Source organism: Choloepus didactylus, chromosome 3 (genome assembly GCF_015220235.1).
Source record: "Choloepus didactylus isolate mChoDid1 chromosome 3, mChoDid1.pri, whole genome shotgun sequence".
Classification (NCBI taxonomy): Eukaryota; Metazoa; Chordata; class Mammalia; order Pilosa; family Megalonychidae; genus Choloepus; species Choloepus didactylus.
The window spans coordinates 77,131,530-77,158,264 of record NC_051309.1 but is presented as its reverse complement, the minus strand read 5'-3'; the positions used below and the strand labels follow the sequence as shown (position 1 = coordinate 77,158,264).

The 26,735-nt window shown below is 37.4% G+C and overlaps 1 protein-coding gene across 1 annotated transcript in view; it reads left to right on the top strand.

Moving 5' to 3' along the window:
• Positions 1 to 18,832, top strand: part of ADAMTS3 (ADAM metallopeptidase with thrombospondin type 1 motif 3) — a 298,466-nt gene extending 279,634 nt beyond the window's left edge. Inside the window, exons 18-22 of the mRNA XM_037829948.1 lie at positions 3,962 to 4,127; positions 6,190 to 6,322; positions 9,684 to 9,891; positions 11,425 to 11,542; positions 16,099 to 18,832. Of these exons, the coding sequence (XP_037685876.1) occupies positions 3,962 to 4,127; positions 6,190 to 6,322; positions 9,684 to 9,891; positions 11,425 to 11,542; positions 16,099 to 16,658 (1,185 nt within the window). The 3' untranslated portion in view covers positions 16,659 to 18,832. The remainder of the gene's footprint in view (positions 1 to 3,961; positions 4,128 to 6,189; positions 6,323 to 9,683; positions 9,892 to 11,424; positions 11,543 to 16,098) is intronic.
• Positions 18,833 to 26,735: the final 7,903 nt, after the last annotated feature.

The following is a 26,735-nucleotide window of genomic DNA, read 5'->3' as shown; positions in this document are numbered from 1 at the left end:
TCCAGCCAGGAAGTAGCTGCCAAGGCAGCCTGCTATGCCTGTGGGTGATGGACACCAACCTCCGCAGCATGGGGAGATCTACTCACAGATCTTCCCCACAGTTTATCAATCTCTTCCTTCTGCACTTTCCTAGATGGCATGTGGTGCTCTTCTGGTCACCAGAGCCCCCAGACAATTGTTTCAGGAAGTTCCTGGTTATTTATTACCTGCCCTCAAGGAAGAACTGAATCCTGGGGCTCCCTACTCTGCCATCTTGGAAGAAAATACTTCAAAGAATCAACTTTGATTCTGTTAATAGTCTGTATTGTTTTTTATTCTCTATTTCATTTATATCTGTAATAATCTTTGATTTTTTTCCATCTGCTTGTTTTTGGGTTTAGTTTGCTGTTCTTTTTCTAGTTCCTCCAGATGTGAAGTTAGGTCTTTGATTTTAGCTTTCTTTTTCCTTTTAATGTAAGCATTTAGGACTATAAATATCCCTCCCACCACTGCTTTTGTTGCATCCTGTAAGTTTTGATATGTTGTGTTCTCGTTTTCATTTATCTCAAGATATTTACTGACCTCCTTTGTGATTTCTTCTTTGTTCCATTGCTTGCTTGAGAGTATATTTAACTTTCATATATTTGTGGATTTTACAGTTCTCTGTTATTGCTTTCCAGCTTCATTACATTGTGGTCCAAAGGAGATGCTTTGTATAATTTCAATCTTTTTAAATTTATTGAGACACGTTTTGTGACCCAACATGTAGTCTGTCCTGGAGAATGGTCCAAGTGTATTTGAGAAGAATGTGTGTCATGCTATTTTCGGGTGCAATATTTATTAGGTCTAGTTCAGTTATATTATTCAGGTTTGCTATTTCCTTATTGATCTGTTGTGTAGATACACTATCTAAGAGGAAAGTGGTTCGTTGTTGTAGAGGCGTCTATTTCTCCCTTCAGTTTTGCAAGTGTTTGCCTCAGGTATTTTGGGACACTGTGATCACATGCATAAATATTTATGATTGTTATTTCTTCTTAGTGCATTGACCCATTTATTAATATATAATGTCCTTCCTTTTCTGTTTTAACAGATTTTGACTTAATGACTATTTTGTCTGCTATTAGAAGAGCTACCCTAGCTCTTTTTTGGTTACTATTTGCATGGATTATCTTTTTCTGTCCTTTCACTTTCAACCTGTTCATGTCTTTGGTCTAAGATGGGTCTCTTGTAAACAACATATTTGGATCAAGCTTTTTTATCCAATCTGTCAATGTGTCTTTTTTTATTCGGAGTTTAATCCATTAACCTTTAATGGTATGGTGGTACTTCAGTCATTTTGCCCTTTGGTTTTTAAATATCATATATTTTTTCTCTTTTTTCATTTAGTTCGCCCTACTTTTCTGTATAGTTGATCATCTGCCATGTATCTGACTGATCCTTTTCTCATTTGCATATTTGTATATTTTTACAATACTTTTCTTTGTGGATACTGTGGGGATTAATATTGCATAACCTATATGTAGAACCTACTAATTTGAAAAGATACCAACTTAACTTCAATAGCATACACTCCCTCTGCTCCCATACCCCTCCATTTCTCCTTTCCATGTTGTTTCGTCCCACATTACCTGCTTATATTTTGCATGTCCATTATCAGGAAATATGACTATTTCTTATACAGTTGTATTCTAACTCTTATAGGAAGTTAGAATTAAAGAGTAGTGTTATGTATTAAGGATTCAGTACTATTGGGGTTTGCATTTACCCATGTAGTTACCTCTACTGAAGATCTTCACTTCTTTATCTTGTTCCAAGCCACTTTCTCCTGCCTTTTCCTTTCAAGCTGAAGAACTCCCTTTAGTAACTATTGTAGGGCAGTTCTTTTGATGATGAACTCTCTCATTCTGTCTGTGAATAGTTAAATTATTTCCCATTTTAAAGGCAGTTTTGCTGGATAAAGCATTTGGGCTGGCAGTTTTTCTCTTTCGGTACCTTGAATATATCATACACTGCCTGCTTGCCTACATGGTTTCTGATGAGAAATTCACAGTCTTATGAGGATCCCTTTTCTGTGAGAAATTCACAGTCTTATGAGGATCCCTTTTCTGTGATGAATCAGTTTTCTCTTGCTGCTTTCAGAATTCTCTTTTTATCTATGGCATTTGACATTCTGATTAGTATGTGTCTCAGAGTAGGTTCATTAGGATTTATTCTATTTGGATTGTTTTGTGCTTCTTGGACATGTATTTTTATATCTTTCATAAGAGTTGGGTAATGTTCAGCCATTATTTCCTCAAATATTCTTTCTGCTCCCTTTCCCTTCTCTTCTCCTTCTTGGATACTTATGATGCATATGTTTAGAAACATCACATTGTCAGTCAAATCCCTGAGACACTGCTCAATTTTTTCTGTTCTTTTCTCTATCTATTCTTCTGTATGATTTCAATTGTTCTGTCTTCTAGTTCACTGATTCTTTTTTTTTTTTTTTGCCTGTTCACATCTGCTCTTGTATGCCTCTACTGTACTTTTAATCTCCATTATTGTGCCTTTTATCCTCATGATTTCTGTTTTGTTTCTTTTTAGACTTTCAAATTCTTCTTTATGCTAAGAAATTGTCTTCTTAATAGCCTTTAGTTCTATATCCACCATTAGTTTATTTATGTTCTCATTTTCCTTCATCTCCTTGAATTGATATAGGAGACTTGTTTTAACTTCTTTGATTAATTGTTCCACATTCTCTGTCCCTCCTGATGCTTTAATTTGTTCCCTTTATTGAGCCATTTCTTCCTTTTTCTTAGTATGGCTTATAATTTTTTTGCTGATGTCTAGGCATCACATTATTTTCATGTGCTAATTATGAAGGTCAGTTTTCCCCTCTTTCCTAGGGTTTTATTGTTGATTGGCTTTGTGTTGAGACCCCTCTTTGACACTTGATCCATCTTATTCAGAAACTTTAGCCCATTTTTTAAACTTCACATTTTCTCAGCTCCTCTGTACTTAATTTTAGCCCTAGATATGTGGTACTGCTTTTAAGATTGCCCTTTTATGTGCAATTTTTTTCACCTCCATGAGAAAACTTCTTTTCCTCTGTGCTTTCTCTAGGAATCCTGATATGTTCTGTGTTTTTTGCACAGAATTTTCTCCCCAGCTCCTATGCTTTGTTTAAATTCTCTCACACAGTTTCTGCTTTCTATTAAACTTCTCAGTTCTGAAACCCATGCTGCCTTACAGCAGTATTGTTATCCCCACCACCACCATTTTTTTTTTCCATGGGGCTTTTCTGCCTCTGGTTGCTATCCCATTAGGGCATCCTGTTCTGGGTAGCCAGATGGGTCAATCCCCAAAGCCCCATTTTTTTTGTTTAGGTGATTTAGCATTCATAGACAGAGCTAAGTGAGTACACTTCTTGCCAACATTTCTGCTGCAGTCTCTTATTTCCTGGGGGCCCTTTCATATGCATGCACTAATCAGCCACTTGTATTCCATCCTGGGTCTCTGTGGACTTGGTTTTCTGTGCCTAGATATGAGTTGAGTTCCAACTCGCAGCTGTGAGTGACTCTGTTGTCTGCCATAGAGAAGGTACCCAGGCTTTGTTGTGTCTGTGTGACTCAAGTTGCATGGGACTGAGTGAGGGAGTGGGGTCTGGACTGATAGGTCCAGTGGTAGACCTCCTACCTTTCTACAGTTTGTTTTCTTCAATTCAGCATTTGTAGAGTCCTTCTCCCATCTCTGTCATCCTCCAGAGTTTCAAGCAAGTGCAATTTGTCCATTTATTAGTTGTTTCTCAGGGGAGATGTTTCCAGGGGATGTCTTACATTGACATGTTGATGACATTACTCTACACTTACACTTTATTTGATTGTAACAAAAACATATTTTTAGAAGCAACTTGAAAGTTTTTGTTCTGAAATATTTGTAATTTTCTCTCCCCAAAATCAAAATCTCTCAGGTGATTTACACATTTATTTCATGTGCATGTTAGATTATACCTCAGGAGAATGATACTCGCTCTAGCCTGACATATAAGTACATCATCCACGAAGACTCTGTACCTACAATCAACAGCAACAATGTCATCCAGGAAGAATTAGATACTTTTGAGTGGGCTTTGAAGAGCTGGTCTCAATGTTCTAAACCCTGTGGTGGAGGTAACAATTGAATATTTATTTATCATATTTAAATGTAATCCATATAAAAGCTGATCTTCTTGCTTGTATCTTATATTCTATATCTAGTTGAGACCACAGTCTTAAAAACACCAACCATAACAACCAAACTATAAATACAAAGCATCTTTCCTGTAATTTCAGAATCAACAAGAAGAATGTCATAATAGACTGTGGGCCTTCTGAAAATCGACCTCCCCCTTCTTTCAGGTTCTTTGCCCTCACATTCATTGTAATGGCACCCTTAATGACTTACTTTTCCCAAACTCTAAAATGCTCCCAAATTCAGTGACTTCTCGTTCTCATTCTTATTCTTCTCCACCTTTTCTTTCTGTATCTATGTATTTCTTTTGCATTGGTGTTAATAATAAAAAAACTATAAGTTTCATAGTGTTGACTATGTACCAAATGCTTTTCTAAATGCTTTGTATATTAATGCATGAACCCTTATGAGGGTCCTATGAATCAGTACTAATATTATCTTTATTATTATGATGGGAAAACTGAAGCATAGAAAAGGTAAGTAATTTGCCTAAGATCATAGAGCTAGTCGGTATGAGAGCCAGGATTCACAGCCAGGTAGCTTGGCTTAAGAATACATGCCCTTACTCACATTGTTCCCCTTCTCTGTCCTCTGTCCAGATGAAATCCATTAGATTGTTCCCAGTGTTTCTTAATTTCTCCCATTGTCAATTCCCTAGTCCTGAATAACAAATGCTCCAGAACTGAGCTGGCCTAGACAGAATTCTCCCCACCAGGCATGTAAAAGTGAGAGACTGTTACAGTAATGAAAGTTAATAATTGAGAATAAAAGAATCGTGCAGAGTAGAACAATACCTGGGTAAGCCATTTATTTTGTAATTTTAAATTGAGGAATGTGTTCTAAAGTGCTTTTTTTGGAGGGGCATAAAATATTTTCAGTGAATTATTAAAAATCAGTGTTACTTTTCTTTAATTTGAATCCTCCATTGTGCTGTACCTCATCATATACCTGATCACCAAGATTTGTCAGCATCAGATACACCTTCTTTATTATTTTTTATCATTTCTATGATAAAAATTCTCAGTCTCCTAATGCATTGCCCTAAGGCACAATATCATTTAAGTAATATTGTCAAAAATGAAGAACCTGAATATCATGATTATGAGGAAACAGTTAAACAAACCCAAATAAGGAACATTTTACAAAACAACTGGTATGTAGGTCTCAAAAATAATAAATACCATGAAAAACAAAGAGAGGCTCAGAAAACTCTTCCAGACTGATGGAGGCTAAAGAGAAAGGAAAACTACATGTAGTGCATGATCCTGGATGAGGGAAAGAATATTCAATGAACACTTATAAGGACAGTTGTCAAAATTTGAATAGAGGCTGAATATTAGATAATAGTGTTGTTTCTCTGTTACATTTCCTGATTTTAAGAATTATATTAAGGTTCTATTAGAGAATGTGTTTGTTATGAGATGTATGCTACAGTATTTAGGAGTGAAGGATCAGGATTCTGCAGCTTGCTCTCAAATGGTTCAGCAAAATACTATGCATACAGTGTAAAGAAAGAAATATAGAGCCGGTAAGCTATAGGTGATTTCTTTTGCTTAGAATATCGTTCTGCTTCATTCCCTTTACTCAGTAATATTTGAATTTTAAGACTTTGCTCAGGGAAGTGCTGGGCTTATGTTTTCACTCCCCTCCCCCAGCTATGTTAGAGGCCTTTCTCTCTGTGTTCCTTTGGTGCCCTCTACAGTAAGGTATTTACAGAGCTCTGTAAAAGCCTGTGTCATGGATATTGTCTCCAATTTTATTATCTGTCTCTCACACTAGACTATGTATATATTCAGGGTCTAGTTGATTAACAACTTTGCATTGTTGTTTAATAACTTTTAATATTTATTAAACATGGTCTCCAAGAAGATAAGGGTTTTGTTTGCTTAATTCACTGCTTAATCTCCAGCATTCAATACTTGTTGAATGAATGAATGGATGGATGAATTAATGACAGTATTAAAAAGTGATTAATCCAAAGAACTTTATTTTCTTTTTCAGGTTTCCAATACACTAAATATGGTTGCCGTAGGAAAAGTGATAATAAAATGGTTCATCGCAACTTCTGTGAGGCCAACAAAAAGCCAAAACCTATTAGAAGAATATGCAATATTCAAGAATGCACACATCCACTGTAAGCACTTATTTAAACAATCATATCCTGAGGTCAAAATAAGAGAGGTTTAAATCGCTTATATTCTTTTAACTTTTAATTTTATTGTAGTCAAAGCTATATATACATCTAGTTTAAATAGTCAAATCATTTTATAGGAATTATTATATAAAGCTACAGTTCCCTACTTCTCCCATATTCCTGCTCCAACTGCTTTCAGCTGTTATATTTCTTTTTATAATTGGTTATTACTTATTTCCATACCTCTAACATGTTTTTGCTTTTACTCTGATTTTTTTTTTATTTCTATTGTGGAATGTGAGGTTTTAGCTTTCTTTTACCAGCACACACCCATAGGCACACTTTTCCCTCCTCCAATGCTTCTAATATTGATATGACATAACTTTTATTAATATTCACATTTAGAGTTTATATTATCATGTCCCTTTCTTGTAAATCTTTGTTAACCCCTGAGTTAATAATTGTATTGGTTTTTATCTGTTTGGTTTTCTACTATTTTTCAATAATCTATCTCCAAACTCTCTTCCAAGAGTATCAATCTCCTCTCAATTCTAGACACTCAAATATCCTGTCACTTTTATCTTAGAAACATCCCTTAGAGAAATCTCTTTGCTCCTGCTCAAGTCTGGATGTCTATACAGCTTTCATCCTGTGTTTCTTTTTCTCCATCAACCTAGGGGTACCCATACCTCACTGTTGTATTAGATCTCCTGTTTTCTGCATTCCTTTTCTCATTTCTTGATGTATTTCCTCACCCTGTTAGGTCATCTCTTCCAATAGCTTCACAAGAAAAGTATATACAAAGTAAATTTTTATGTGAGAATAAATTTCTCATTACCTAGGAAAAGAATATAAGGAGTTAAATATAATAGTATGTAAGAAGACTTTCTTCTACTCTCTCCCTTGGATCTTTAGGATAGATGTGTGTGTGTGTACTTGTGTGTGTGTAGGATATGTATTAGTTTCTTCACACACACACACATAAAATTATATACTATATTTTCCCTCAGAATTTTTGAAGTATTGTTCCACTGTTTTCTAACTTCCAGTGTTACCGTTGAAAATTGGGTACCATTCTGATTCTCAATTCTTATTGTATGTTGCTTGTTTTTGTTTACCTTTCAAAGTTTTCAAGATCTTCTCTTTGTTTCCAATGCCCTAAAATTTCACAGTGATGTGTCTTGAGCTCATCTTTCTCATCCATTGCCCTAAACTGGTATCTTTCATTTATGGGATATTTTACTATATTTTCTTTTTTATAATTTCTTCCTGTGTTTTCAGTGTTCCTTCTTTCTGAAGCTCCTATAATTTGACTTTCTAGACAGATTCAATTTTCTACTCTTTTCTTTCCTATTGTTTGTTGTTCCATTTGCTGAATTTTTCATTTTTGCTATTATACCTTTAAAATCCAATTTATAATTATCTTTAAGAGTTCTATTTTGTTCAGCAAATATTCCTTTTCAAGGCATTTGATTCTTGTTTAACAGAAGTAATATATTCTTTTATCTATTTTAGGATATTCAGTAGTTTCCTTTTTCAGGCATTATTTACTTCTTTTGAGTTCTTTTCTTCTGGTTCTTTTTTTCCCCCTTCATTTTTTCTGTTGGAGGCTTTCTATATCTGGTGATCCTTGGCTGTCCATATGTATTATAAGAACGGTGTATTAAAAAGCTGACTGAAGTACGATTATATGGTTGGGACTTGTTAGCTGATGGACTACATAGTTATTTGACTGGGCCATTTCAATTTATTGTGCAATTAGGACGTCTCTAATGAAATGATCAGATTCCATTAAGCAGAATTTATCTCCTGTCCAAAGGGTATAAGTCTGTTTTATGGCTCTTCGCTGTATGTGTATAGACAACCAGGCTCATCTCAACATTCTATATGTGGAATTTTACATAGACCCTTATTTTCAGTATGGTCCCTTCTCTCTTGGCCATGCTGGGTGGAGGAGGGGCAGTCACCCAATGGGGTTAAGGATCAAAATGTCAACTACTTCCAGACAGACTTTCCATCAGTCTCCCTGTGGTACAAATCTGTTTGCTTATCAGCTGACACTGCAGACCTAAGCTTCATTCTTCTGAGGTCTGCTGTGTTAGTTGCCACATGCCCACCTGCTTTCTCATTTCCCAAATTATGTTGCCATGGCTTGTTCTTGAGTTTTTGCTTTTATGGGTTTATACCATTTTTCTCTTTTATTGTCATTTTGGGGATTTTGGGAGAGAGTCATAGTAACCAGAAGTGTCTATAACCAAAAGTATACTCAGATAGTATCTGTCTTCAAATGACAGTTGCTCGTAAGGTCTTCAAAACTAAGCAAAATGTAGTCCAGTTGCCACACTATATTCTACTGCCAGTTTGACAAGCTAGGGCCATTTTAAACTATAAATAGCAAAGACTGCCAAGGTTTTAGCCTAGTTATACTTCGGTGCCCCGTTATGTGAAAAGAAGAAAATGAAAGAGGGAAAATGCATATGGAAAGGTCAAATAAATCGTATGCCTCAATTACATTCCAGACAGATTGATTAACTAGATGGAATCAATGGTCAGGTCTTTGAGGACCTGATATCCATATATAATGTACAACTGTCCATAATATTGCACCCACAGCTGACTTGGAGAAGCTCAGGACACTGACATTGACCCTAGAATGTGAGACTATCCCATGGGAAATATTTTATTGAAAATGTCTTTTTGGAAATATTTCCATAAGGTGCATTCACGGAAGCAGTTTCATCTGAACCCTGGATGTACCCCTTTGTCAGGCACAGGACTAAGATCTTAATTTTCTAACCAAATAGATGTGTCAGGCCACCTTCACAGCAGGTGAAGTGAAGCAACTTCTATAGAAATGGAGCAGTCATCTTGGCTGGAGTTTCAAAACACAAGTAACTATAAATTTCATGGGCAAGCAGTAGCAGCCTAATCAGTTTGTCTTGGCAACCATTAGATGGATTCCTTCTCTGATTTACTTTCAGATGGTAGTTTAGCAGTATGGCTGAGAGTGAGTTGGTGCTATTTTCAAAAACTGCCTTCTTGCCTAAATCAAATACGTCAATCTTAAAATGAATTTCAGAAATTGCTCTTTAGATCATCCTGTAGGAAAGAAAGCTTTCACATCTTTGCAAGGCAGAAAAACATGTTGAGGCCATTAGAAATAGAAGTATCAGGACTATTATCATTAAAAAAGCTCTAAGAACTTGGAATGTTTGATTTCCCTGTCTTTCGGAAACTGCTTCCTGAACTTCAGTGTGTCCTATTAGGTTGCACACAGAAATGGCTAGGCTTTGCTGTGCAAGGATGTGCATGCTAAATATCCCAGTGACAGCATTCAATCTTGCCCTGACCCCCCATGCAGCTGGGTAGCAGAAGAGTGGGAGCACTGCACCAAAACCTGTGGGAGTTCTGGCTTCCAGCTTCGCACTGTACGCTGCCTTCAGCCACTCCATGATGGCACCAACCGCTCTGTGCACAGCAAGTATTGTGTGGGTGAACGTCCTGAGAGCCGCCGGCCTTGTAACCGAGTGCTCTGCCCAGCCCTGTGGAAAACAGGGCCCTGGAATGAGGTGGGTGTGTGAATTGTGTGTGTGTGTGTGTACCTGTGTGTGTAAGCATGTGCAGCATATTTTAATTTGACTTAAACATCAGGGAAGCTTTATGTAAATTGAGAAACTGTCTTGCATTTTGTAATCATTAAGCACCTGGAGCTGTTAGGAAAAATTAATGTTTCATAACATTATTGCATTTAGTTGATAGAAGCAAACCATGTTTGAGTGTTTTTGTGACATAAAGAAGGCTAAAAAGTGACTGGTCTCCCATTTGATATCTTTGTCAATTCCCCTATTCTTGTGGGAAAAATTCCACGCAGTGGATGCTGAATGCATGGCCCTGTCCCATCTGGCTCTACTCTAACTCTTCCTGTTCTTTCTTTGCTCTCAACATTTTGTTGCAGTTTTGTCAACTTCTCACTGTTCCAAACAGAGCATGCTGGTTTGAGCCTTACTCTTTTCAACTGGCTTGCCCTTTCCCATCCTCCTAGATAGTAGTCACCCTCTTTCCTTCCCTCTTGTCTAGCAATCTCCCACTCAAAGCTCATCTCCACCTTCCAAACACTACCCTCAGGTTCTCCCTCTGTACTTCGGAGGTAAGTCGACCCACCTCTAGCCTGCTGTTCACGGCAGAGTCTTGTGAGTCCTATCTGAGTAGGTGCTTATCGCTAGTTCACACAGTGTCCTTTGCTTCCCCAGTACCTGGCATATAGTACCGGTGCAGGGGGTGTTTGCAGGGATGGGCCAACTGAATGACATGTGTTGCCTTTATTACCACCTGTATCATTCATTTCTAACAAATATATGGGAGAAGAATATATAGGAGGAAAAGGCATCAAAAAGCAGGAGAATAAATGTGGAAGTGAAGAGCAGGCCCAGGAAAGAGGGAGCAGACAAATGGAGGCCACCCACACAGGACCATGAAGATAACACATGTCCTATAACTCCTCAGAGTCCCAGGACAAAGGTTCCTCCGCCACAGCTCCTGCCAGCGATAATAACTTGGAATTTCTGGGCTTAAGGTAGCCATTCCAAAGAGGTTGAATTAACCAAGGTAGCATGCCAGTTGTTCTGCCATCTGAAAGAAACGTGAACTGTGGGGAGCCCAGCGCCAGATTGGCTCCTCCAAAACAGGCACTGCTCCTGTGTTCAGTTACTGCAGCAAGCATTAATGTCATCATAACAGCCTTTCATGTCAAATGCTTGCGAGGTGCTGGGCATTTCGCTCACAGCCTTACATACCTGATCTCCTTTACCTTCATTTAGTTCTACAGTAATCCTGTCAGGCAGGTATTATTAGTCCAGTTTTCCAGATGAGGAAGATGAGGCTCATAGAGAAACAGCAACCTGCCCAGACTGATGAAAGGTGAAATCAAGGTTCAAACCCAGGATTATCTATCTCCACAGCCACAAAGCAATACTACCTCCATAGAGAAAGAATTTCAAAGCTGTGTGTGTGTGTGTGTGCCCATGTGTGTGCACACATGTGGAAAGGAGGAAAGATCGTCTTGATGGAATAAATGTCTATAATCCCAGCCTTTGTCTCTGTAGTGTTCAGTAACCTGTGGTGAAGGAACCGAGGTGAGGCAGGTCATCTGCAGGGCTGGAGACCAGTGTGACGGTGAAAAGCCTGAATCAGTCAGAACCTGTCAGCTGCCTCCCTGTAATGGTATGTAGAACACTGATTTCACTGTTCTGATCTTTTTTTGTGTGTGTAGACTTCAAAAAAGCAGAATTTCCTTTCAGGATAAGCTCTTGAATATGTATTTGCTTATTGAGAAATAACCAAAGGAAAAGACCAATCTAGTAGCCTAATAGGGCTCTTTAAGACTGGTATGTGAGGCAGTGTCCTACTCCAGCAAATTATCATAACCACTATAGCACTCCCTAACCATCCCCCACCCCCACTGCCATTCCTATTAGGCTGTAAGGCTGGGGGGTGGGCTGTGTCACGTGTAGGTAGTGTTCAGTTTGCTAAAGCTGCCTTTATGCAAAACACCAGAAATGGATTGGCTATTATAAAGGGGCTTTATTAGGTACAAGTCTACATTCTAAGGCCATAAAAGTGTCAAAAGTAAAGCATCAATAAGAGGATACCTTCACTGAAGGATGGCCAGTGGCATCCAGAAAACCTTTATTAGTTGGGAAGGCACATGGCTGGCATCTGCTGATCCCGGGTTGTGTTCCAGCTCCTCTCTCAGCTCCTGTGCATTCTTGGTTCTTTCTCCCAGGACATTTCTCTCTAAGTGCCTGGGTATCCTCTCTTAGCATATCCCAGGGCAGATTCTGGGCTTCATCTCTTAGCTAAATGTCCTTCTGTCTGCATCTCCAAGCATGTCTAAGCATCGTGTCAGTGTCAGCTCTTAGCTTCTCTTCAAAATGTCCCTCTCAGCTGCTCTGAGGTCCTTCTGTTTGTGAGCTCTTTTATAGGACTCCAGTGATTAAATCAAGACCTACCCTGAATGAGTGTGGTCCATATCTCAGTGGAAATAACTTAATCAAATGTTTCATCCACAGTTTATTGAGTTACATCTCCATGGAAACACTCAATCAAAAGATTCCAACCTAATCAACACTAATACATCTGCCCCCACAAGATTACATTAAAGAATATGGCTTTTGGGGGGACACAATATATCCAAACTGGCAGAGGTAGCATCTGCTAATTTTTGGTTTTGGTGGGGTAACTTATTTTTTCTCCATTATAATCTTTAAATATAAATTCACATCATTGTAAAAGACATAATATTATAGATTTTGAAATATTTTCCTAAAATTATTCAATTTAGATATGTGGATAATAAATGTCACACCAACTTTAAAGCCATTTCAACTTCTATTTATCTGCATACATCAGGGGAATTCCAAAACAGACACCTGGCACATATGCTAAAATTAGTATTTTCCTAACCTACCTTCTTGCTGTATTTTAAAAGTAGGGGATATTTTCTGTCTTTAAAAATATAAATCAAATTTTCTATTTTAAAACAAAAAATATATTGGACAGTTCCATTTTCTATCACTCCGTCTCCTTCTGCCCCTTTTTCTGTTGTTTTCTCTGTTTACATCTCTGTCTGTCTCCTTCTATGTCTCTGTGTTGCTCTCCTCTGTCTCTCATTCTCTGTGTCTGTCTTGCTCTCTGTCTCTCTCCCTCCTGACTCTCTCTCTCTCATACCTTTCGGTCTGAATGTATCTCTCTCCCTCACCCATCTCCCTCTCTCAGTGTCCCATCTTTCTCTCCTCCCTGTCTATCTCTCTCACCTGTATCTGCTTCTCCCCTCTCTCTTTCTACCTCCCCAGTCTCTTCCCCTTTCTCTCTCACACCCCACCCCCACCACTGCACACCAGCCTGCTGTTTCTTCTCCTCCATCTCTGATTCTCTCTTTGTGTTCCTGTCTTTTTCTCTTCCAATCTGTCTTCCCCTTTCTCTCTTTGTCTCATCTGTCTCTCTTTCCCCCTCTGTCTCATATTTTCTCTCCCTTCCTTACTTTCCTTACACTCCCCACCACACCACAAGCTTCCTCTTAATGGCAGTTCTCCTTTATTCCCCGAAGTCCATGCCTAATGTCAATTTTGGTCAGCGTTCTGCCTCACTAATGAGAATTGGAGACTTGAAGAAGTTGTGTTTTCCTCTACAATACTATAAGTAAATCAATGATTAAATATTGACATCTGCTGAATGGTACTTTCTTTTCAAGAAAATTTGTGAAGCACTATTTTGTCAAATGTTTTATTTTTAAAGAATTTTCAGGCTTCAAAATTTTTAAACCTTTTGAACTAGTTCATTATAAATTTTCATTTGAAATATGCGATGGCAGGAACTAGTATGACCACAAGGGGGAGACAAAGCACTAATATATTTGACCGTTTTACTTTGGAAACTAGTGCAGTTGAAAAAGTTCAACACACAAGTAAAATCAAAACCAAAAGAACAAATTTTATCCAGTTAGAAGACTACAAGTTTACTGTCGACATAATTGTAATATTTTGTCCTTATGTAGTCATTACTGCCAGAAGGCTAAGTACTTGGTAAGTAAGCCTTATTGATCTTAATAGCTGGTAGTTACACATTTCTGCAAATGTGCCCAATGGTCAACAAGAATGTGGTTGATTCTCTCCTTTTAGCCAAAAGGAAATGCCTTTTTTGTTTTGCAAAAAATGAGATGGGCATAAATATGCTAGTGATTCCACCTTTCTTTTAGCTGTTCTGTTGCTCTGAAATCTAGGCCCCAAGGCCAATTCTAAGCGTTATGAAAGGCCACATATTTCTACCATATTTCAGTCAAGTAAGTAATACTTCCCTTTAGTCCCAAACTGCTGTTAGAATCAAATGGCCTTTTGAGATCATGTGTGAAACCCTTTTCTTGAACTTCTTATAATAATTGGGGGTGGAATAAGAAGGCTTAAAAAAGCTTCCTCAATTTTAACAACTGATTTTGTCATATTACTGCCTTCAATAGGCTCCATTTTGATTGTACTATTTAACTGTTTTCCTTTAAATCCTCCCCCATCTACCTCTAGGCAAATTAACTTAAAATTATCACATTCCTTTACTCTTATTTATTTATTCTTATAATAATCTCTCCCTTTTCCCCCTCCACACGGAAGCACATTCTGGCCCTCATTAGATCCGGGATCTGAACCTGTGTGTGCAGTGCCCTGGGGCTCACACTCAGGCTGGGGCTCCCCGTGGATGCCTTCTTATCCCAGAGAGAACAGGTCACACTGAAGCCTGGCAGTGTGGAGGGATGTGTGGGTAGGGGTCAGAGGAAAAGGAGAGTACAGGGCTGCTAAGCTCCTCTCATCCTAGAGTTAGAGACTGAAGCATACAGGACGAAGACATTTTCTTTTGTTAAGATTTGAGCATAGGCAAAGTAATTCAGAAAATGATAAGGATCAGTATTTGAGGTGAAACCTATTGAAGTGATTCTCAGGCATTTACAATATAATTAGATGATTACCTTAGCTAATGCAAAATATTCAAACACATCATACTAGATAACAGATATATAAATGTCAGGCAAATAGGAGTCATTCCAGAATTTGGGAAGTGGACATAGTATTAACACTCTAACAAAGTTAGTACTATTGTCCTTGCCAACTGACTCCCCTTCCCTAACTTTTAGAAAAAAGATTCTTCAATTCCCTTAGCAATTCCTACAGCAGGTTTCCTACCTGGTGATATAGTATTACCCAATACTACATTGTAATCTTTCAAGTGACTTTATTACAAAAATGCCACAATTTATCATTCTTTTAGCTTATTAATTGGACATTGGATCAGTATTTCCATGTTGCACAGCTCCAGGGATGCCACTGTGATCATTGGCTCTAGGTAACTATGCCCTGGAATGGCTGAAAACAGGTACAAAGCAAAAATTTTCATGAGATCAGTATTTGGATATTTTGAAATTTAGTTCTTACAACCTACACTCAATGATAATTGAAAATCATAAAACGTGTTGTGTGTACATGCACACAAACACACATTTATATTTCCCTTAAAATATATAAAGTATTTTACAAATATTATTTTATTTCTCTTTAAAAATAAAGTGTTGTCAATTCAGTGAAATTAAATTTAAACTTTGAGAATCTTGAGTTATCCATGAATAATTCAAAGCTGGCACGCTTTACCCAAATCTGCGCTTTCAAATAACCTGAAAATGTTAAGTGGTAAACAGGAAACTATTGAATTCAAGCTGGAGAATATTCTTTTAATAAAAATGGTATCTTGATATTTTTCTTTTGGTAGTACATTCTTAAAATTTATATTGTTCCAAATAGTCCTTAGTATCTTATTTTGACTTTAATTTAATTTACTGTAGAAGCTACTCTATTTGAAAGCCAGGGACATCTTTAAAAATAAACAAACAAAAAAATTGATGCCCCTCTATCCAAAAAAAAAAAAAAAAAAAAAAGTCTGGTGAAGTGAAACCTATTTTCTCATTCTAAACTCAGATATTTGTTCCTACTAAGAAGAAAAAATACCTTCAGTGACCTGAAGACTACTGACAGAGATATTAAAATGATGGTCATCCCAGGTCCTTTATACATGAAGAACTACTTAATTCAATGAATTCATCCCAACACGCATATTTTTAATGCAAAGGCTCATGTGGATAACTGCTAGCAATGTCAGTTTATATTCACGAATGATTTTTTCTCCCCTTCCTTTATTTTAGGTCAAAATATTTATTATTTTGTTTTGTTTTAATTTTTCAGATGAGCCATGTTTGGGAGACAAATCAATATTCTGTCAAATGGAGGTGCTGGCGCGATACTGTTCCATCCCCGGTTATAACAAGTTATGTTGTGCATCCTGTAGCAGGCACAGTAGCACCCTGTCTCCCCCATACTTTCCAGAAGCTGCTGAAACTCAAGATGATGCTATGTTTAACCCTAGTGACCTCCCTCGATCTTTAGTGACACCTACGTCATTGGTTCCATACCATTCAGAGACCCCTGCTGTGAAGAAGAAATCTTTGAGCAGGTTGTCTTCTGTGGAAGGTCCAAATACGTATGCTGCTTTCAGGTCAAACAGTAAACCTGATGGTGCTACCTTTCCCCTGAGGAGAGCCCAGCAAACAGAAAGTGAGACTTTGAGACTGGTCTCAGTGCCATCTTCTCCACCCACCAAGAGTGGCCATCTCAATTCATCTTCACAAGTGGCTGCTACTCCCTTCCTCACAGTCAGTGATTCAATAGGTGCTCCTTCTCAGGCAAGAACCTCAAAGAAAAATGAAAAGAGACGTCCTCTAAGGTCATCCACCTTGGAAAGATGAGAAAGTGAGTGTGAAAAGCTAGAAATCAGAGGAAAACCTGGACAACCACCCTCTCCCCATGGTGCATACAGCTTGTTTAAAGTGGAAATCTCCACAGATCAACTCATTTTGTCTTAAGTGGAAGAACAAAAAGTGCTGGTTCACTTTCTAGTGGCTTTCATCCTTCTTTTCTTCTGCATTGACTCATTTGCCAGAATTCATTGGAAGAAAGCACCAAAGATTAACGAAAAGAAAGTAAGTTGCTAAATGTGTTGGTTACTCTTTAACACAGAAAAGGGACTGCAACCAGCTGTGTGTATCAGCTGATTATTTGTCTCAGAGTTACAGTAAAAATAAAAATGAGGTGCCAACAGTTTACACTTTTACAAAACATTTTGGAAGTGGAGAAAAGAATTCTTTGACTTGTATTCCTATTTATCTGTATTAGAAATGTTGTATGAGCAAATTTACAGTTGTTTTGTAAATACTGTATATTGCAGAAATCAGTATTATTTTAAGAGATGTGTTCTCAAATGATTGTTTACTATCTTACATTTCTGGATGTTCTAGGTGCCTGTCATTGAGTATTGCCTTATTTGACATTCTCTAAGTTGATTTTCAAAGCAGAATATTATAAGGAAGGGGTTAGAATTACAGCTACTGACAATAAAAAGGGATTTGCTGTGTGATTTTGTTGAATCCACAATGAGATACCTAAGTAAGGGAAGAATGAAGAAACATAGCTGCGGACACACAGAATTTAGCTTACATACTGCCTGCCACCATTTAAATGCAAGTGAGTAGGACTGGCATCTTAGTATACTGTGGTCACAGGAAAAGGGACAGTAAATGAACCTGTGCAAAACGTAACTGAAACTCTTTTAACAGGGCCTCAAAAGGTGCCATTGAGGAATCCTGTGCTCTTGTGGGTTTTTCCTTTTTTTCCTTTTGTTGACATATATAAACAGTTATACTTGATGTATGTAGTAATCAGAAAGGAAAAACGTTTGAGGATAACTTGTTTTTTATGTTAGTAGCTGAGAAAAACATCATCAAACTATAATTGACACTTGAGTATAGTAGGGCTTTGGGGCTTTGGAAACAGGTTCCAAAAAAGCAGTTTGTCAAAAGGTGAGATATTTATTTTCCGCATGGTTCATATCCAAATGTTCACAACCACAATGCATCTGACTGCAATAATGTGCTAGTAATTTATGTCAGTGATAACCTTGCTCACATGAAGCCAGAAATGCCCTCTCTCTCCAGGGAGAAGATGTAAAGTACTTGTATATAGAAGTCAGAACTGAAGATATTTATTAAAAGTCAATTTTTTTCTTGATAGTATTTTTACTTACTTAATATTTACACTAATATCAAGAATAATATTTTAGTAAACTAGAGAGACATAATTAGAGATGCATGCTTGGTTCTGTGCATAGAGGAGAAATTTAAGCAAACTATAGCAGCCAAATCAAGGAGGCAAAATTGAAAAAAATTGATGTTATGCAAGTGTTTTGCAGTTTTAAATAGTTGATGCAAAGCTGATGACTTGTTCCTCTTCAAGGGAACATAAAATAGTATGTACTCAGCCAGCTGTTTAATGAAATGGTGAATTGGAAATATTTTTTTTTTAAATATGTGAAAGAGATGAGTACTTCATGAAATTACATTTAAAAATTGGTGTTGTCAGCGTAATGTTTCTGAGATCATTATCTTAACTGTCTAAAAATATATTTTTATGCTAACTAAAATGTAGATGTTAACCTCTCAAAGCACAGAATGTACAAGGACTTTTGCATTTTAACTGTTACAAATTAACAGCCTGGCTTATTAACTCTACACTTCTAAAGAATCGCTGCTACTTGGTGTAAGACTTTTGAAGGTCAAATGAATTGGGCAAAATAAAGATAAGAAGACAACTCCTGAGCCTCAAATGGAAGTTATGTTTTTCCAGAAAATTTCTGCAGAACAAAATTCTCTCTAGTTGCTTGCTTGTGTACAGGTCTGGACTGCAGGGGATTATAGAGAAAGATGGTCACACACATACACCTCTCATAAAGATGTTCATATTTGTTATACTGCTAACTTGGAGCTTTCTTTTCTACTAAGCTGAAGATTCCTGTTTATCAAAGTGTACACTACTGATGCTGTTTGTTGTATTCGGAGCACGTAGCAATAAAACTGTTAACAAAATATAGATCTGGCCCTATCTAGATTTTATCATTAAATTCGTTACAGATAACGGAAACTTGTTCTTTCCTCCTGCATAGCGAAATGGCATCAAATTCATTTGCTACTTGAACTTCCTCTGTAGATGCTCAAATAAAGTGACATTTTATCCTATTTTCACCTCATAGGTATCATAATTTCATTAAAAAGAAGTACAAAATAAGAGGATGCAGTAAGTGGCCTGCTTAAATCAGTCTAGAGAACTACAAAGAAGAAAAAAGATGGTGATGATGCTAGGACCTGTGAGAAGGAAAGGGGGGCTGCTATGTTTTAAATGTGCAATCCTAGAGTGGTTGCTATAGAAAAGCTGCCCACCAGATTTGAACCCTGATTACCTGGGTATTGGTGTGAACACATCACTTGACTCAGTTGTGTGGGAAGGAATGGGACACCACAACAGAGGACCTTTCATTATGTTATAAGGAAACACTTGTAGTGCATTGGTTACCAGTTTGAACTGCAAGGGCAGACAGACACAGTTCTGAACTCCACCCACCACTTCATTGCTGGGTAATCTCACTAAGTTTCAGATTCCTTATCTATACAATGTGAGGAAGACTGTCATACATTATCTCATTTCTCACAGCTATGAGAAATGAGATAATGTAAGTAAAGCTGTCAGCACATGGCTTGCTAATAGTTTGCAATAAATATTAACTATCATCATTGTTGTCAATTGCATCGTTGTTGTCATCATCATCATCATCATCATCTTCATTACGTAACAATGAGAACGTTCCTTGAGGAGCCATAGCTAGTTTGAATTGTGGTCTTGATGGTGATAAAGAACATGGATTCAGAAATCTAAGACAATTTAGCTTAAAAATAATTGATAGGACCAACTCATGAAAAATTATCTCTAGCCATTGATTTTGGAGAATTTTAGCTAATGATGGCTACTTTCTCCTTGCAAACAATCAAACTAAGGGAATAACTATTAATTTTGTATTTCTGAAAGATGACAAATGGTGCAGTAATGCTCCAAATTATTGGCAAATAAATGTTTTTCTCGTTTCTTTACATTAACATATTTTACAGAAATATAAACAAGTCATTCCTATATACTGTACCAAATTTATTCATGAAGAAGCTGCTTAAATATAAGATATAAAAGAAATAATCAATTGAAAAAATTACAAAAACATGGATAAACCAAAGAAGACATCACTTATTAAAGAAATATTAAATGAAGAAAAGGGAACTATTAAAGTAAAACTGCTTAAAATACAACAAAACATTATAAAAACTATCCAAAGGTACACTGGTGTTATCAGTACAGCACTTCATATTAAAAACATTCATTTTGGGCTCAAACACTTTTGGATAATTCACTTAAAGCCAGAGAGAAAATTTAAAATATGCTAAAATGAATTTGACTTCTTAAACAAAAAAATTTAAAAGAAAACAAGTTGCTATAAATGCCACATAAGATGTAAAATCATCACAGAGTTTACCTAAGAATAACCCCTAAATTTTCCCCAATCCTGATAAACAGCAGGAACATAAAAAGTTTCTCATCTAACCTTTTGTCAGCACTAATGTTACTGCATTAAAACCAGTGACTGAAAATGATGCTCTTTTACAGCTAATTCTCATTTCTTTGTTGGGTTTCTCAAGTCTTATTTGTACAACTCAGGTGTCGCATGGTGCATGGAGATGACAACATAGACTCTGGCTGATTGCTTAGTATCTGTATTATTCTCAACATGGAACTCAAGTACTCAGAAGAAGAGGCTGCTCCGTTTCCATCTGCCTCTGTTTTGGATTTTTGTTAGAAATGCTCTTGAAAGATGAGGGTGGGTTGCATAAATGGTTTCTTTAACCACACAGCCAGTTCTATGATTTCCCATACTCATATTTACAACTGCTTTCTTTCTTGCTGATGTTTAAGTTCGCTAAAGCTGTTAAAATGCCGATACCATAAAACAGGTTGATTTTTAGCAATGGGGATTTATTAACTTACAAGCTTATAGTCCTGAGGCTGTGAAAATATCCAAATCAAGGCATCAACAGGTGATGCTTTCTCCCTGAAGAGAACAGGTACAGGCACTCCTGGGCCCCTCTTGTCATACGGCCAGGCACACGGCAGCATCTGCTGGTGGTCTCTCCCTTCTCTTCTGGGCTTCATTGCTTTCAGCTTCTTGCTTCAGTGGCTTCCTCTCTTTCTGTGTCTTTCTTTCTTCTGTGTCTTTCTATTTCATCCTCTCCAGTAAGAGTACCACCTGGGGCATGCCTCAGCTGACATAACATAATCAAAAGTTCCCACCCACAGTAGGTTTATACTCACAGAAATGAATTATCCAAGGACATGCTTTTCTGGGGTACATACAGCTTCAAACCATCACAAGGAATAAGAGAAATTTCTAACCTAAGAAGTCCAAAATTGAACTCCTGTTCTTCCAAGTTTATTGCCTCTCAACCTGCTTCATCCAGAAATGTCATCATTTCAGTGTCTCAGGCCTCAAATCATGGCGTCACCCATGACTCCCTGTATTACTCTTCTATTGCTGCTGTAAAAAAACAAAAACAAAAAACAAAAAAACAAAAAAACACAAATTTAGTGGTTTAAACGACAAAAATGTATTATCTGAAAGTTCTATAGGTCAGAACTTTTTTCATGACTCTTTCACTCTACCTGGTAGGATCACACAAGGCATCATTTCTCAAGGCATAAGGCATTGAATCTGTGGAGTATGTGCTTAATATTTGTCTAGACAATCATTGTCCAAAGTATATTACCTGGAACCCTTTTATGCTCAACGCCATTCATATATGTTCCCTTTACCTTCTCACTCTATCTGAACTCTTAATTCTCCATGAGGTAGTGCCACTTCTATAGTTCTCTCAAGAGGAAGAGTTTTGTATTTTCTTCCACACTCCTTCATATCACAGGGTCTACAGGTGGATTTGTGTCCTCAGGTTTCTCATTGCAGCCTCCAGGATTTTTAGTATCCTCCGCTATAAAATTCCCAGCTTTGAATATGTACCATTCGCTACCCTCCTTGTTGTAGCCCCCATATTCCCAGTACACTACTTTCAATTCTTACAGCAAATGGCTCACTCTCACTCTCTCCCACACTACTGTCATAATTCTTGGTGGTTTAATATCCTCATTGACAATCCTTCACATATCCTGGTCTCTCAGTTCCCAGACGCTCTCTTCTCCAAATGATCTCATCCTGCATCTTACCTCTGCCAGGGTCATATCGTTGACTTTGTTGTTAACAGTAGGCAGCCTTTCTATAATCTCTATTTCAAACATCCCATTCTCTGATTCCCACCTCTTCTTTCCAGCTCACACCTTCAGAAATCCAACTCTGAAACCATCAGTCCATTAGTAAGTCTACTACCTTTTCAGTGTCCCTCAGCCTCCATCCTCTCTTTCCTCCGTATTCATAAAACCCATAGTCAAGTATAATAGCCCCCAGGGGCAGTTCCAGGGCCTGATTTATACAGTTTTGTCAAATTCCTCTAGGGAAAATAATACAAAATTGTGAATACAATTTTATTGCATGACCTTGTATGGGCCCATGCAAATGGGAGTCCTGAATGTTAAGCTTCGTTAGTTAGCTCTGACCTAAATCCAGTGATTACTGTTGCAAAGACCCAACTCCCTTGCTCTTCTCTCTTCATCATACTGGCCTGGAAAAACCACCACCTTGGCTAAATTTAATTCTCTGAGTTCCCCAGAATGCTGAATGTAGCTAGAGGAAAACCACAATACTCACCCTCTTCAATTTTTATTCATAATCACTAATTTCAAGTGGGTTCTTGATATACGCAGAAATTATTATAAAAGTATTACTTTAGTAGCTCACTCTCTTTCCCAATATCCTAAATATTTTTGCTAGTGTTGTAGAAAGCAGTTTGGAAGATTCTGGGCTAGTTATAGAGACAAGGTATAAAGATCAGAGGTGATGACTCCATGCAAGCTTTCAGACGTTTTCTCTTCTCTTCTACTAGAATTCCCCACTCACCACCTAATCTGATTTTCTTCCAGTAACAATTCTTGAATTTTTGTAAAACTCTCTATTGTAGCTCTTCTGCCTCAAATTTCTTTTTGAAGTACATTTAGAACACAGATTAGTAAAAGGAGAGAGGAAGGATGTTGTTGGTTGATGACCTTGCCTTATGGATCCTTGACCATACAAAAGTCATCAGACAAGAACCCACATCCTCCCACTACAAATCATCCTACATAAGGACCCATTTATTCTTATTCTCCTAATATATCACAGCAAGTATCCCTCCTACCACTTATGTTCTGGACCATATCCACTCCCACCTTCTCCAAGGTCTTATTTCTCTTTCTCTTTTCTCTCCTCTCCTCCCCTCTCCTTCCCTCCTCTTCCACTCTCTTCTCTTCTCTCTTTCTTCCCCTCCTCCTCCTCCTCCTTCCTCCCCCCCTTCCTCATTCTTAGTCTCTCCTTATTATCCCAACTATTAGCATGGACAAAGGAAAATTAATTGATATCACATTCAGTCACCTCTATTGCTTTATTTATCTGCTCTCCTTTGAAGTTAAACTCAAAAGAATTGTTTGCACATGTTTCCACTTCCTCTCTGACCATCACTCTTTTATTTACATACTTCAGATTCCTCTCCCACCCCTCTTCTGAAATCAGTTATATCAAAGGTCCCCAATGACCTTATATTGCCAAACCCTGTGGACACTTAACTGTCCTCCTCAGCTTATACATCTTCTTGATAGAATTGTTTACATACTTGGCTATTGTTTTTTTGAATCAGTCATCTCTTGGCCTGTATGACACCACTCTCTTGGTTCTCCTCTTTTCTCAGGGATTGGTCTTTCTCTCTTTTCTTTGCTGTTTCTTTATTTTCTACTCAATATATGAATGTTGGTGTTCTAGAGGCCTAAATCATAGGGTCTATTCTCATCTCTTTCTCTCTTCTCTTCCAGATGAGCTTCATTCTTATGATGTTAAGAATCACTATGGACAGGATGACTTTTCAATTTTTTCTCCAACTCAGATCATTCCTCTGAAATCCAGGCTTCCATATCCACAACTGCTGATTTGATACCTCCACTTGAATGTCTTATAAGCATCTCAAACTTAACATGCAAAACAGATTTCTTGATTCTCTCCAAACGTTTCCTGCCCAACCAATCTTGCACCTGGACCATGTTCCTCCATATTTTAGTAAATGGTAATCCCTTCCACTCAGCACTTACATTGGAAACTAGAAATCACATCAGAGTTTTGCCTTTCATTCACTCCCTTGCTTATCATATCCAGATCATCAAAAACAAAAACAAAAACAAACAAACAAAAAAAACCACAAAATTTTAAATACAACTGCTTAATGCTGTATCCACTGCCACAATTTTAGTCAAGACCACCATCAGCTCTCACTTGGATTATGTCAAATGCTTTAACCATTTCTACTCTTGATTTTACATCATCCATAACAACATAATTCTTTACTTTGCCCGTTTAACTCATTAATGATTTTCCATTTTGCTCAGAGTAAAATACAAACTTCTTACTCTGGCCTCTTTTATCTGATTCCTGGCTATTTATTCCACCTAATGTTATTCCACTTCTCCATCATTTCCTCTACTGTAGCTACAATGGTCTTCTTTTAATTCCTCAAGTGCCAATTTTTTCCCACATCTGTGTCTTTGCACATCCTCTCCCCATTGCTTGACACATCCTGCATTCCCCCACCTACTCTGGCAGTTGTAAGAGGAGACAGCAATCCATTGTTCCTAAGGAAGACTGAGATCAGGAAACAGCCTCAGGGGGGAACTAATACTTCACCTTCTGGGCAGATTTTAAAGGCATTTGATAGAATTTTTTAAATCATTTTTTATTGTGGAATATAAAACATATATACATAGAAGTGATAACTTTCCAAGGGAAATTTAACAAGTAGTTAGAGAACAAATTTCAAAGCATGTTATGGGTTACAGTTTCACAGTTTCATTTATTTCCTTACTGTGAAGTATAACATAAATGTAAAATGTGAGAACTTTCAAAGTATGATTTAACAAGTAGTTATGTAGGAAATTTCCAAGAATGTTATGGGTTACAGTGCCATAGTTTCCGTTATTTCCTTATTGTGAAATATAACGTATATACAAAAAGGTGATAACTTTCAAATTACAGATTGGGAAAATGATAAAATAAGGAAGGAATAGCAACAGACTAGATAGAATTTAACAAAGAATTATGAATACTGAATCTCTATATAATTTTCTTTTTCTTATTTGTTCGGGTATTAGAAAAGCTAGAAGGAAAGAACTGAAATGGTGGAACTGTAACCCATAACACTCTTTGAAATTTGTTATACAGCTACTTGCTAAATTGTAATTTGATAAGATTTTAAAGGAAGAAAATAGTTCACAAAGTATACATTGGGAAGGGTGGAGGGACTAAGGGAGGGTGAATCCAGAATCCAGGCAAAGGAAAGAGCAGATAAAAGTGTATGCTGGGTTGAAAGGTGAAATCACTGCCCTCCCCCCCTACGTGGGATCAGACACCCAGGGAAGTGAATCTCCCTGGCAACGTGGAATATGACTCCCGGGGAGGAATGTAGACCCGGCATCGTGGGACGGAGAACATCTTCTTGACCAAAAGGGGGATGTGAAAGGAAATGAAATAAGCTTCAGTGGCAGAGAGATTCCAAAACGAGCTGAGAGATCACTCTGGTGGGCACTCTTACGCACACTTTAGACAACCTTTTTTAGGTTCTAAAGAATTGGGGTAGCTGGTGGTGGATACCTGAAACTATTAAACTACAACCCAGAACCCATGAATCTCGAAGACAGTTGTATAAAAATGTAGCTTATGAGGGGTGACAATGGGATTGGGAAAGCCATAAGGACCACACTCCCCTTTGTCTAGTTTATGGATGGATGTGTAGAAAAGTAGGGGAAGGAAACAAACAGACAAAGGTACCCAGTGTTCTTTTTTACTTCAATTGCTCTTTTTCACTCTAATTATTATTCTTGTTATTTTTGTGTGTGTGCTAATGAAGGTGTCAGGGATTGATTTAGGTGAAGAATGTACAACTATGTAATGGTACTGTAAACAATCGAAAGTACAATTTGTTTTGTATGACTGCGTGGTATGTGAATATATCTCAATAAAATGATGATAAAAAAAAAAAAAAGTGTATGCTGGAATGAACAGGGTGACACATCCTAGGAAATGCAAGTAGTCTCAAATGCCTTGAACTTGCCAATTATAGGGCTAATTGGTCCATTTTTCCCAGGCTCAATTCTACACAAAGTTTGTGAAACCACCTCTGGATACTGAGAGGATATGATGGGACAGAATTTTGCTGGGTGCTTGTGTGAATTTCTGATGTGCTGCCACATTCCTTCAGGATCTAGAGGTGGATGGGGTTTGCCTTGTACTTTACCCCAGGGATCCTGGTAATTTTCATCCAATAAATATAAACTCTTAGTTGAATTTGCTTGCAGATGGAAACCATGACTACTATACAAAAGCTTCTCCTATATATTAGAGGCTTCATGTGTCAAGACTGACCCTTAGCAAACTCTTTTCTTGTTAAGTTTATGTCACTTACCTTTATTAGTAGTTTAAAGATGACTTCAACTTCAAAAAGGTATATTCTATTTCTAAAGCAAAACCCACCACCATATGAACAAATATTATTTTTCATTCCTAAAATAATAGCTAAATTAAATTCCCTGCACCCATTTAATACCCTATGTTTTAGGTTCCTTATTTCTAAAGCAAATGCCATGCAATGGTTTGGCTTAAACAACACAAGTTTATTGGTTCATGGTTTTGAGGCTAGAAGTCCAAATCAAGGCATCATTAGGCATTATTTTCTTTCCAAAGAATGGCATTCTGGGACTGGCTGCTGACAATCCTT